The 12,452-nt window shown below is 40.3% G+C and overlaps 1 protein-coding gene across 1 annotated transcript; it reads left to right on the forward strand.

Annotated features, from left to right (window-relative positions):
- Positions 1-4,212: 4,212 nt before the first annotated feature.
- LOC128748407 (ubiquitin carboxyl-terminal hydrolase 2-like) lies at positions 4,213-9,570 on the forward strand. Its single transcript, XM_053847148.1, has 12 exons — positions 4,213-4,464; positions 6,166-6,213; positions 6,467-6,590; positions 6,676-6,787; positions 6,849-6,959; positions 7,097-7,161; positions 7,251-7,354; positions 7,424-7,504; positions 7,575-7,653; positions 8,176-8,283; positions 8,366-8,486; positions 8,923-9,570. The coding sequence occupies exons 1-12, from the start codon at positions 4,282-4,284 to the stop codon at positions 9,035-9,037; spliced, it is 1,251 nt and encodes a 416-aa protein (XP_053703123.1). The 5' UTR covers positions 4,213-4,281; the 3' UTR covers positions 9,038-9,570.
- Positions 9,571-12,452: the final 2,882 nt, after the last annotated feature.

Here is a 12,452-nt window from a genome sequence, read left to right on the forward strand (position 1 = left end):
CTGCTTTGTTGCCTCATGTCTGACTCGACTGATGTTGCTGCAGAAGAATACTTTTTTTACTTTATATAGTATACTTTTATTTTTTGTATACTTTTTCCATATGATATTGTCTCAACGTCTTGAACTTTCTCCTTACTTCCTGAAGTGTTCTTTTTGAGAAGGCCAAAGGTCTTTCTCAGATCAAACATGACATTTCCGAACTACTTGTGCCACCATCCCTTTATGGCGTCCCCTGTGCAGCGTGAAGTTGGGCGCACTGAGTTGATGTAAAGACAATAGTCAACATAAGTACATCACTACCTACGTCAGAGTCAACACTCGATCCAATTTTTTTATATACTTTCAACCATTTAACCAGTGGAGTTAACCAACCATCATAAACACTGAATACGATGAGTGAAACTACTGAATTTTCACAGGAGATTTAAAAACAGGAAGTGAGGTTGGGTGAGACTGTTGCTTACAGGAGGCGTCATGATGTAAAAAATAAATTAATTCATTAAAATAAATAATAATAAAATAAATACATAAAATCAAAATGTGGATCAATCAAAACACCAAGTTTGGTTTTTTAAATGGAGACACTGTGACATCACTAGAACAGTCTGAAAAACACATAGATGTGCAACCTAGCTAGCTTAGCTAGCAATCTTTTTAGCTAGCAAGCTATCTATCTGTCTAGCTAGCAATCATTTTAGTTAGCAAGCTCTCTGTCTAGCTAGCAATTTTTTGGCTAGCAAGCTATCTCACTAGCTAGCAATCTTTTTAGTTAGCAAGCTATCTGTCTGTCTAGCTAGCAATCTTTTTAGCAAGCACGCTTTCTGTCTAGCTAGCAATCTTTTTAGTTAGCAAGCTCTCTGTCTGTCTAGCTAGCAATCTTTTTAGCACGCAATCTATCGCTCTGTCTAGCTTGCAATCTTTTTAGCTAGCAAGCTATCTGTCTGTCTAGCTTGCAATCTTTTTATCTATCTATCCATCCATCCATCCAGCAAGCTAACAAGCTAGAGGGTTGTCAGAACAGACAGTGTCCTCACCGAGTGGACGACTGTCAACATAACTCGACATTTCAACACATATGATGGCGCCGTCCTTCCTTGTCCTGCGATCACTCCAACTATGTCAAACTTACTTTATAGTCACCGTCTGATGTCACCATTGATTCTAATCTTAATTCATTTATTAATCCTTGTGATGACGTACGTTCGCCCAGGTTATCAAAACCAAATGACACTTATCAAAGATGAAAGTATGGCCAGCGGATTGTAAAAGCTGATTTTATTGGTGCGTTGACCTGGTCGTGGTGCTGTTTGAAACTCTTCTGGAGGAGGGCCTAATTTTTATGTTGAAAATACATCATATCGGATGGTTTTACACCATTTTACAGCATCACCAAAAGTAAACCACTAATGTAAACTCTGAAAGAAAGAATGTTTATTTAACACTAGCACAATGTTTCAATGAGCCACTACAAATCCGTCTTGTTCTGACATATGTGGGCCGTAAAATAAAGCCTGCTTACGTAACTTTTCTTTAAAGAAGTTGACATGCAAAACATTGACCGAGTTCAAGGTGAATTCCTGCCCTTGTTTCCTGCTGATCATTAAGCCCGCTGAGAGTGTGTCTTCGGTGACATAACCTCAGGCGTGTGCCCTCGTGGCCGTGCTTCAAACGGACACTAAGTCATCCACGGTGGCGAACCCTTCTCCGTGAACAAAACTTCATCATGTGCATGAAAATGTTTTCCATTTGTTGTCAGTCATTTGTGCTTCAAGATGAATGTTTTTAATGTGTGAAGTGCTGAGAAAAGTTTCTCCACTCCGTCTTCATGGTGACAGTCGTAGGCAGGGCAAGATGTGAGTCAGCAGCAGATGCATTTACTGATGGAGAGGGATTACCTCTGCTTATGTATGACTTCGCTTCCAGGTATTTCCCTCTGCGACGCACCTCTGAGAGTCAAGTTTCTGCAGGCCAGGCTGAGGATTCACTTTGTGTTTGCCATTGTTGTTACATTATTATGTCATTAAGAGGAGGGAAGGAGACCTGCAACGATTAGTCTGAGACTTTCAAGTTCTTCACCGGACGTTTTCTGTTGCACAATATAGGTGATAATTGACAATTCACACAGCGCGGCTTGACCCTTAGCCGAAGTGCCTTCCTCGCAGTCGTGTCTCAGGCAGAGTGAATTGAAGTTTCAGTTTAATTTTTAATCTACTCAACCAGCTGTCAATTAATTGTTCTAGTCCAGGAATTATTGGAAATATTTTCCAACAAATAAAATTTAACAAATATTGTATTATACTTGCTATGTGCACTTTAGAAGAAATAATTTAAACATATAGTTAATGGTGAATAAAAACAAGCAACACGTGTAAAAAAAAACAACAAAAAAACATAAACAAAGCGTAAATCCTGCCAGTGCCCTTGAGAAAAATGTTAAATATTATTAATAAGATAGCAGTTACACAACGTTTTTCTCGTGTTTCCTCCCTGATTAGTTACCTCAGAGCCCAAGATTATTATTATTTATGACTTTATGACTCATCATTTTGCTGCCTGTTCCTCTTTTGCACGACGCCTCTTAATAAATTGAAGACTGATACATTTAACTACACAAATAAAATAAAAACAAAAATAAATGCAGTTTATTTATTCCGGATTCTTATTTAAATGTTTGTTTTGTTGCAGAGATTTTATCTGTATTACACAACGCAGACTTGTGATTTATCTCCAGCCCACTTTCCTTGCCCTTTCTTTTATCTCGCTTATCTGCACTTTATGTGTTTGTTTTTGAAGCGATCTTCACAAATTACCACATTTGTTCCGCTGATTATATATTCTTGAATTTATGACCACGATTGTATTTGACGTTTCTGCGACGCTGATTTTACTATTGACACTGACTGAGTGATGCTAACCACTTCCCTCCCTGGCAGCTCTCTTTATTTAATTCATTCTTGTGAGTGACGAACAAGCCTCCCATCCATTACGTCCCCTGCCTCACGCCCTGTGTTGCTGGGTTTTTAACAATGTGTTCTGCAACACCAGTCATTACTCTTGGTTACCAATGACATTCCAGACTAATTATCCATGAGATACCATTTTAGTACGGGATGCTCCCCTACTGACGCATCAAAGGCTGTGCTCATTGTTTCCACCACTCAACCTGCTCAGTCACCTGGATAACTTTTTTTTTCTAACACTATTTCTCTTTTGCCCTCCAGAGCATTTGGATAAGTAATAAAAACATTCCTAATAACCACCTTTGAATTCCCAAGACCTTTGACCCCAATGTCCACGGTAACCAGGTCATCAACCCTTGATGTAAACATAAAAAAATGCAGATTTTTCTCGACATTTACGCTCAACAACTGTGTCATCGATCATCTCTTCTTGATTTATTCTGTTCCCCCAACAAAAGGCTGTTCCACAAACCCACTTTCACGCTTCCTTGTTTCACATTTTACAGTACACAGGTAGAAGAATGCCTGAATCATCATCTTCAGGAGGCTAGTTACATGGTAATGGACTTTGCCCAGTGTTTTTTTATATCAGTTATAAGTGTAGGATGAAGAATATTATTCAGGTCAAAGGTTGGATTGTTATCAGGGATTCTGCAGCTTCAGTCAGCGAGTGTCTACAGTACAATTGAGATGCAATGGCCTTGTTGCTATCTGGAATAAATCAGAAACTATTGCAAGGTGTTAAAGTTAAATAAAAATGATGGTGGCAGGATCAGCTCAGAACAAGTTCAGAAGTACATGGAGTGTTTCTTCCTCAGTTCCTTCAACATTGAATAAACTATTTTATTTAAAAGTTAACATCTCAAAAAGTTTGCTTTAGCAGTTTAATACTAACATTGGATACAAAAGAAAGCTCTAAATGTTTAACATTTATTATTCATATATTTAATATCCTAAATATTTAAGACTATCTTCAACTTTAACTATACTGCACAATACAGTACTTTTTTCTGTAAAGTTGGTACATATTTCGCCAGAAATAAAAATAAAAATAGAGTACTAGACGAAGAAGTAGAAGAAGTAGGAGGTGTCGGAATCATCTTGTTCATCGTCTTATAATAATAATAATAATAATAATAATAATAATGTGCTTTAAGAAGGTGGCGGTATTTCCTACTGCACCTGAAGGTCGCACGTCTTCAGAGGGAGGAGACGCTCGCGCAGACAAAACTCCTCCGCGCTCCTCGTTCGCTCTCAGAAGGTTCTGACCCAGGAGCAGGCGTAGCGCGACTCTCCATCGATCATTCGTCTTTAGCCTTTCATGCCTGTAACATTCAGACGCTCCAACATGCCGATCATGAAAAACTCCTACACGCTGACTGTAGCGGAGGCTCCCGCCGCGGTGCCCCCGGCAGACAGAGCCGACCTGCGGCGGAAGAATCCGTCCTTGTCTCGCTCCGCTCTGGTGTCCACGTTTAAGGGGCTGATCATCAACCAGGCCAAGGTGAGTTCGCCGACCCTTCTGTCGAACTATGTGACACTTTCCCTTCAGCAAGTGACGGCGATTTTACAGACGTGCTGGCGGAAGCTCATGTCTGCAAAATGTATACTCGTTTTGTAAATCATTACACACGCATTGTTTTACCTCCATCATGTTTTGCATGACTGAATAGACTGTTTGTAATGATCAGAAGATTTGTTTACTTTTTTGCGTACAAAATATCTTGAATGAGTTACGTAATTTTGAATAGCGTTTAGCCGCTAATAAACTTGATAACATAATAGCTACATTAGCTTTCCAAAAACAATTAGAAAACCCTGTTATTTGGTGACGTTATGCCATTAAAATGTATTATTCAATTATTATTAAAAAGTATATATATATATATATTTATATATATATGTATATATATATGTATGTATATAGGAAGGATTGTTTACGTTCAGATCAATGTCTAAGCTTTAAACTCAGTTGTGCTAAAATATTGTTTATTGTTTATTATTATTATACTGTGTTTACTCACCAATCCAGTGCAAGACTTACCTTTTTAAATTGAATTTTAAAACTGTTTTTGGAAGATGGTATTTGTTGAACTTCAGCTACATCAGAGATCTTTGTTTACATGCGTGTATTCAGCGCCTGTGATGTGTATTCAAAGCGGGCCACTTAAAATAGCCTGGGCCTGGATTTCAGTTTGTGTTCAGGGAAGGCAGGGCTGCACAGCTGCCACCATCAAAGTTGGACGTGCGATGCCAGTTGTGTAACAGGAAGGAGATATGAACCCTCTTATCGAGTGAACAGTACATCCTGTGAACCCGCCCAGATGCCGACACCCTGCTCACATTGATTCTCATGTGATGTTGTGTACTAGCGTCAGCGATATGGAAGATGAACACGTGGGTCGTATCTCAATAATAGGCCCTTGCTTTCTAATGCGGCAACAAACATTACCACTGTTTTCCCTGAAGGTGTGGCATGCCTGCGCACACGTCTGACATTATATGGCCTTGACCACCTGGTTCGGGACATTATGTCCCGAGGCTGCGTCGCTATTATTATGCCAACAATTGGAGAGTGTTCTTTTCCACCATAATGCAACACTTGCGTCACGCAGTGCAACTGGTCACCCGCTGGGGGTGTTGAGCTCCGGTGGCCAGGAATCACAGCACCAAACATATGGTCACCTTCAAACAACAAAAGTCGGAAATAATTCCGCTCAGACGAATGTCCCTTTTTATTGCCCTTCCCTTGGCCCGTTTTGCTTTCATAATTCTCCTTAGATATGACAAAATATGTGTCTGTCACTGATCAAATACGCAACTTCAGACCTTGATTTATTCCTTGGTGTGAATGGTTTTTAAGGCAACATTTTCTCAAGTCCTCAGTCAGCATTTATCAGTGTTGAATTCCTCTTCATCCTCATGTCACTGTGTAACTAGTTCCCCTCTGGCATCCTTGAGTTGTAAGATTTATGGCAATAATTGACGTCATAATGACTCATTACACCTGTGTGGGATTTAAATATCCGTTCATGGGTCAGACTCAAATGATCCCTGGAGCTATATGAAGTCCTTCTTTCAAGCGTGAGAATGATATGATGCTGCATTTCTGTTGCTCAGTTCACTAGACTCAGCACTTCAGAGGCTTTTGCTTTGTTGTTTTTCTTCACCTAAACGGTAATTTATTGTTTTTCTCTTTGAGCAGAAGCAGAGTCCTCAGGGTTTGGTGGGACTGAAGAACCTCGGGAACACTGTAAGTCCGTTTATTTATCCACAGTGGACCGGAGTCAGTCGAAATATGGCTACTAACCCACTTCCGTGTCCATAAAGACTCTTTTTATTGACTTTAAAACAGCGCATCTTCTCCACAGTCCATCCTATTCTCTTCATATCTTCCTCTTCTCCTGTTTTCCTGAACATCTGTCACTTTTTCACAATATTGTTTGAGCTATATTATTTTTTAAGCGAAATATTCTGATGTTTTATATGCTCCTTCTGGTTTGCAGTGCTTCATGAACTGCATCGTCCAATGCCTGAGCAACACTACTGAGCTGAGAGACTACTGCCTCAGAGATGTTCATCACATAGACCTCAACAACAACTATAGGAAAAACTCTGCCCTCATGGAAGGTGAGCGCTCAGAGACTCTCCATTTGTTTGAAGTCTAGACGGATTTATATGCATATTAAAACTGCTATTCTCTCTTTGTGCTCAGAATTCGTGAAACTGACCCAGAGTCTGTGGACGTCTGTCAACGTTGAGAGCGTCAGCCCATTCGATTTCCGAAGCCAAGTCCAGAAATACGCTCCTAAATTTGTGGGCTGCAAGTAAGACCATCATCTTCAAAAAAGGCTGTGGATTTCAGAGACTGAAGATGCTTCTCTGTAGTCAACAGGATGCCCAGGAGTTCCTGCGCTTCTTATTGGACGGCCTCCACAACGAGGTGAACAGGGTGACTCAGTGTCCAAAGGTTCCCACCGAGGACTTCGACCACCTCTCGTAAGTTAGCACGCCATTTATTTGTTACTGTGTCGTAAATAAGTCACGTACAACTTCTGCCTCTGACACCTGACCTGAGCACATCCTAAAGCAAGTCTGTTTAACTGTTTAAAGACTGTGTTTTCCTGTCTGGACAGGGACGATGAGAAAGCCAGGCAAATGTGGAACAGATATTTGGAGCGAGAGGACAGCAAAGTTGTTGGTAGGTTTTGTTGCGTGCATCATGTTACACTGCAAAGTGAGAAATGAGCTGAAGCCTTATGTTATTTTTTTCTTCTTCTTCATCCTCAGATCTCTTTGTTGGACAGTTGAAAAGCTCTCTAACCTGCACCGTCTGTGGCTTCCGATCGACCGTGTTCGAGCCTTTCTGGGATTTGTCCATTCCCATCGCCCAGGTTTGTGCATAAGGCGGCTGTTATCGGGTTCAAGGACACCCGTTGTAATTGTGTGCTTTCTATCATTAGAAGAATGTGGGTGAAGTCACGCTGAAAGATTGCTTGAGGCTTTTCACTAAAGAGGACGTGCTGGATGGAGATGAGAGGCCGGTAAGATCTGTGTTCCATATCCTCTGCTCCGGTTCACTGCAGCACGGTCCTCACTGTCTTCTTCTTTCAGACATGCAACCACTGCAAAGCCAGAAGAAAGTGCACCAAAAGGTTCAGCATTCAGAAGTTCCCTCAGGTTCTTGTGCTTCGTATCCTTTCACTGCCATGTTTTTTTTCTCATTTAATGCACATATATAGGTCCAAATGGGAATAAAACCTCCTACTGGCTATTAACCTGAGGAATTACGTAGGTCATTTGCGAGGTTGACTATAAGCTTGACCTCAATTGTGCCTTGTGTGTTTGCTGAGTCGTCGCTATCTCCACACTAGCGTGATAAGTGACATCCTTTTTGTCGGCCTCCTTCCTGCTAATGTTAGTCAGGGTGGACTGAGGTAAACAACCGAGCCATCTGTTATCTCCGGGGGTTCTTTCCGATACCAACTCACATACAATTGAAAGGACATTTTTAATGAATATATTTGCATTATACTTGACTACGGTGGTTGACCTCATCTTATTGTACTCTCAAACGTCTGCTTATCCATCTGTTCCGCTCATATACATGACATAAATCTTCCCAGTGGGTTTAGATGGACTGCAGTCATAGCTGGAATTGAAGTCATGTCAACAGCACCTGGCAAAGTTTGCTCCTTAACTCCCCTTTTTAAAGATCTGAAGCGATTCTCTGACTCCAACATCCGCGCCAGCAAGCTGTCCACGTACGTCAACTTTCCCATCAAAGAGCTGGACCTGCGGGAGTTCGCCTCGGAGAGCAGCGGTGCGTGTCCCACCTAAACAAACAATGCAAGCGCTTTTCACAGCCAGCCAGTCTTGTTTATGGAACATTGGTGTCCCAGCAGAGCGGCCCATCTACAGCCTGTATGCGGTATCCAACCACACGGGAAACACCTTGGGAGGTCATTACACGGCGTACTGCAAGAACTCCACAGCGGGAGAGTGGTACAGCTTCAATGACACCAGGTATGAACTTTGACCTGCCGCGCCTCTTTTTAATCAGCTTGTGTGTGTGTACAGTCACTCGGGCCATCGGCTGGTTCTGGTGACCTGTAGCTCGGGCAAATATTGTGTGGTCGCTGGGACACTGTTTACTAATGTAAACTTAACTCTGTGTTTTCCATGGACACTAGAGGTGGAACTGGATTTTAAAAATATAAAATAATTTTATACCTAGTGAAAACACCGGGGCAGTCTTGAACTCTATTATTTTCCAATATATTACTAAAACTTTTTTGCTATATAAAGAACCCATTTCAATATATTTTAATATATTGTATATAATGTATTTTCCCTTCAGTTTGAAATATAGTTTTTCTTATTATAGTTTTGACTTAATCTTATGAAAACAAATGAATTTTCTCTAGAGGTTTTAACCCGTGTCTGCTTTCTCTGTGCGCAGAGTGAGCCCCATGTCGTCCAGTCAAGTCCGCAGCAGCAACGCCTACATTCTCTTCTACGAGCTCACCACCACCTCCTCTTTCTCTCACACTAAATATCAGACTTGTCGACTTTAGAGACTGCGCTGTTGCGATGAAATGGACCTGTGAGAAAACATGGTGTCCTCCTGGGAGACAGCACCATCTAGTGGAGAAGGGCTTGCCACTACAGACTGTGAATAAGAAGCGGTTGGCTGATGATCACTTGAAGTTGTTTGTATTTGAAATGTGAACTATGATGTCAAAGTGTAAATGAATTGTAACTTAAAGATGCCTTTTTTTGGGTGTTAAAGAAGTATGCTATTGCACTTTAGAGGGACGCTTTAGTGATTTAATCTTCATGCTTCATGGCACCTGCATTACAAAAGTAGACGGCGGATTTCCAAAGAAAGTGTGCTATATTTTTGTACAGTATTTATAAGTGAATGTAAGAAATACCAAAGTGGATGTGTGGATTGACATGAGTAGCTTGTTTCTGACTGTTAGCTGCCAACCAATTGGCATATTGCAGGTTAATTTGTTACTAATTTATTAATATAGAGAACTCAGGTGTCAAGAAAAAAGAATGTATGTGTCAATGTACAGCAGATGTTGAAATAAAATGATGAAAATAATGGTTATATTGACTTGAAGTGAATTATTCCCCGCGTCCCTTAAACGCTTAGGTGCAGACTGTTCGCTACAACTGTTGCAGTGCATTATAGGACTTGAGGTTTGAAGTAACATTTTGTACTGTCTCTCTTCAAAGCCAAACACAAGGAGGATTATATCATCATATTTTATGTGTGGACAATTTAATCCTGATAAGTAATTCCCCGCTGACCCCCAGAATCTTGGACTGACGCGAATCATGAGCATCATCAGTGCTTGCAGATTGAACAAGGTCAAGTTTTTCTACATGAAGTAACACACACGGGTCACTGAGGACGCAGCGCCTTCTGTGAACTCTCTGGTGATCAGATTTGTTTCAGGAACACCTTTGACCCAGATTAACCACCATCTGACCACAAGAGAGGAGGATGTGGGTGGGCCAGGAAAGAGGTTCTCCTCAGGGGCAGTTATTTGTGAGGTTCAGGAAGCTGCTATCACATGTGCAGTGGTAACGCAACAATGACTATTTTTAGAGGCTTTTAATGAGTAAATCAATCCATATTTTTTATTATTTTATTTTTTATTATATTATTAATAATAATAGTGATAGTTTAATAAATGTGTGTCATTGCAGAGTTTTTAAATAAATTTAAAATATCAATTAAGCAACTGGACAGAGAGATCACACCAGTTTGACCCACAAAACATGACAAATTCATTGAATTTAAACAAAAAAGAAAAAGAACGCATGATTAATTCAAAGTTTTTTTTACATTTTGGATTAAAAAAATAATCTTCACCATTACAACAAAACACATAGCTAATTACTTTATTGTATTTATGTATTTTTCGTATATTTGTGTGTGTATGATGTATTTTAAATCAGCAATAGGCAGACAATGAAAGTTTCACAAACCTCAACATATATTATTTACTTCATTATTCAACCAGTTGGGTTCCAAATTTCAGCTCATTTTCATCTTTGCAAATACACACAAATTAGACTCTCCTCCATGACACACACACACACACACACACTCCCTCCGGACACAACATATGGGCCCATCACACCACCATCATTTGCCTGCTAGAGAGCAGTGTTGTGTTTGGAGCAGTTGCCAAGTCAACTGTGTGGCCACTCACATTGAAAGCAGGAGCGTCTTGTGAACACTGAATTATAGGACGAGGGGAAAAAATAACATGAAACTTTGGTGGACATGAATGTTTTCTATCTTTTTTCTGCTCCATTTCGCAAAATATTCATCTCATTGGAAAACAATGCCGTCATAAAGGACTTGGCTCAAAAGACAAACAGAAACACTGTGATCATGTTTAATGTCCATGACTCACCGCTGTGATGCTCTTATCGCACTGATACTCCAAAGAGCAAACACCTCAGGTTTTTAGGGATAAGCTTATGTAACAGCCACCTGGACATGGCAGCTTGAAAAATTGTTATCCAACAAGGGGGTGATGATGTCATCAAAGGCATTTGAGATAGTTCTTTTTACTCAAATTCATGAGTCCTTAGATCCTGCCAGTGTACTTCAGGAATCTGTAGATGCCTCCACCTGAAAACACAAGTCATAATTTAGTTGTTTTTTTATGGTTGTTGTGTTGGACTTATAACTGTTGTGCATCATTATATCGGCATGCACTGTAGGCCATGTAGTTTTTGATGCACTATAATTTCATTTTTATTTTAAAACTGAACTAATAATATGCCTTTCAAGCTCTTATACATGAAATAAAATGGACAGAAAACTTGGCCTTGGGCTTGTTTGGCCCATATTCTCAAAATAAAAATGAATTATGTTTTCTTTTTCATCTTTTTTAAATTTTAACCATACGTTACGTTACCATACTTGTCAAATTTGCGTCATAATGGGTACATTTTCTGTTGCCAGGCCTCTAGAAAGAGACCCAGGTTATGATAGAGTAAATTTATTTCCCAACACTTGACCTCAACGTAAGTCACCCTTCTTTAAAAAAGTAAGGGAAAAAAAACTCACCAATCAGAACCACACCAGTGATGGATCCAAAGGCAATCCCTGCAGTCTCGCCGGATGAGAGCAGATCTGGCGGCCCCTCTGGGCCCGCAGTTAGTGTGACTGTGGAAGTGGTGCTTGAGTTTTCTGTTGTTCTGGTCGGTGGGATAAATGGAGTTGTGGCCTCTAAACAAAATGCTGATTTAAAAGAACAATTTCATTTACATACACAGTGAACTCTGATATATATATATATATATATATATATATGGATGCTGTATAATGCCAATAATTACAGAACATTACTGCACTTTAATGCCACCATTTTTTATTTACCTGTGCCTATAAGGCAAAGTGTCAGTAGAGGGTGAACTCTCATCTCCACTTTCGCTATGAAGTCTATTGAATTTACAAATAAACAGTTTATTTTAAAGCAATAGTATACACATTCGTTGTTTTAAAATGCAGAAGGAAGAGGGGGGATTCTACCCACCTGTGTGATGTCTTCAGACCACAACGTCCCTCTCTTGTGTTGACAATCCTGATGTGAGCGTCCATGACCCGTTGTGCCTCCCCTCAGTGCAGTAATGATTTTTTCTTTTTATTGTTTAATAACGCTAATGCTAACAGAGACTCACTACACGTCAGCCATTCACCATCATTTCTCACACCAGTGAAGTAAATTAATGGTTTTGGAGTGACTTCTAATAGCTAAAAACCTTATTCTGGCCAACTGTAAGGTTGGGCAGAGTAAGAGCAGAAAGACTGCGAGCAAGCTGATTTGTCATCTGGTGGAGAACATGTGACCTGTCCTGGCCTTGACCTCTCTAGTCTTCCCTGGAAGATGGCTGTAAGGATGCTGAAGAATCCATCAGAGTGTGTGTGTTATTCTTCTGTCCTTGGGTATCACCCAG

The sequence above is a fragment of the Synchiropus splendidus genome, chromosome 17 (assembly GCF_027744825.2).
Source record: "Synchiropus splendidus isolate RoL2022-P1 chromosome 17, RoL_Sspl_1.0, whole genome shotgun sequence".
Taxonomy (NCBI): domain Eukaryota; kingdom Metazoa; phylum Chordata; class Actinopteri; order Syngnathiformes; family Callionymidae; genus Synchiropus; species Synchiropus splendidus.

Excerpts from the sequence above, each read along its gene's own strand:
- LOC128748407 (XM_053847148.1), top strand. The coding sequence starts at position 4,282 with ATGCCTGTAACATTCAGACGCTCCAACATGCCGATCATGAAAAACTCC. Across the intron at positions 6,960-7,096 it reads GAGGACTTCGACCACCTCTC|GGACGATGAGAAAGCCAGGC; the intron begins GTAAGTTAGCAC and ends CTGTCTGGACAG. Across the intron at positions 7,162-7,250 it reads AGAGGACAGCAAAGTTGTTG|ATCTCTTTGTTGGACAGTTG; the intron begins GTAGGTTTTGTT and ends CTTCATCCTCAG.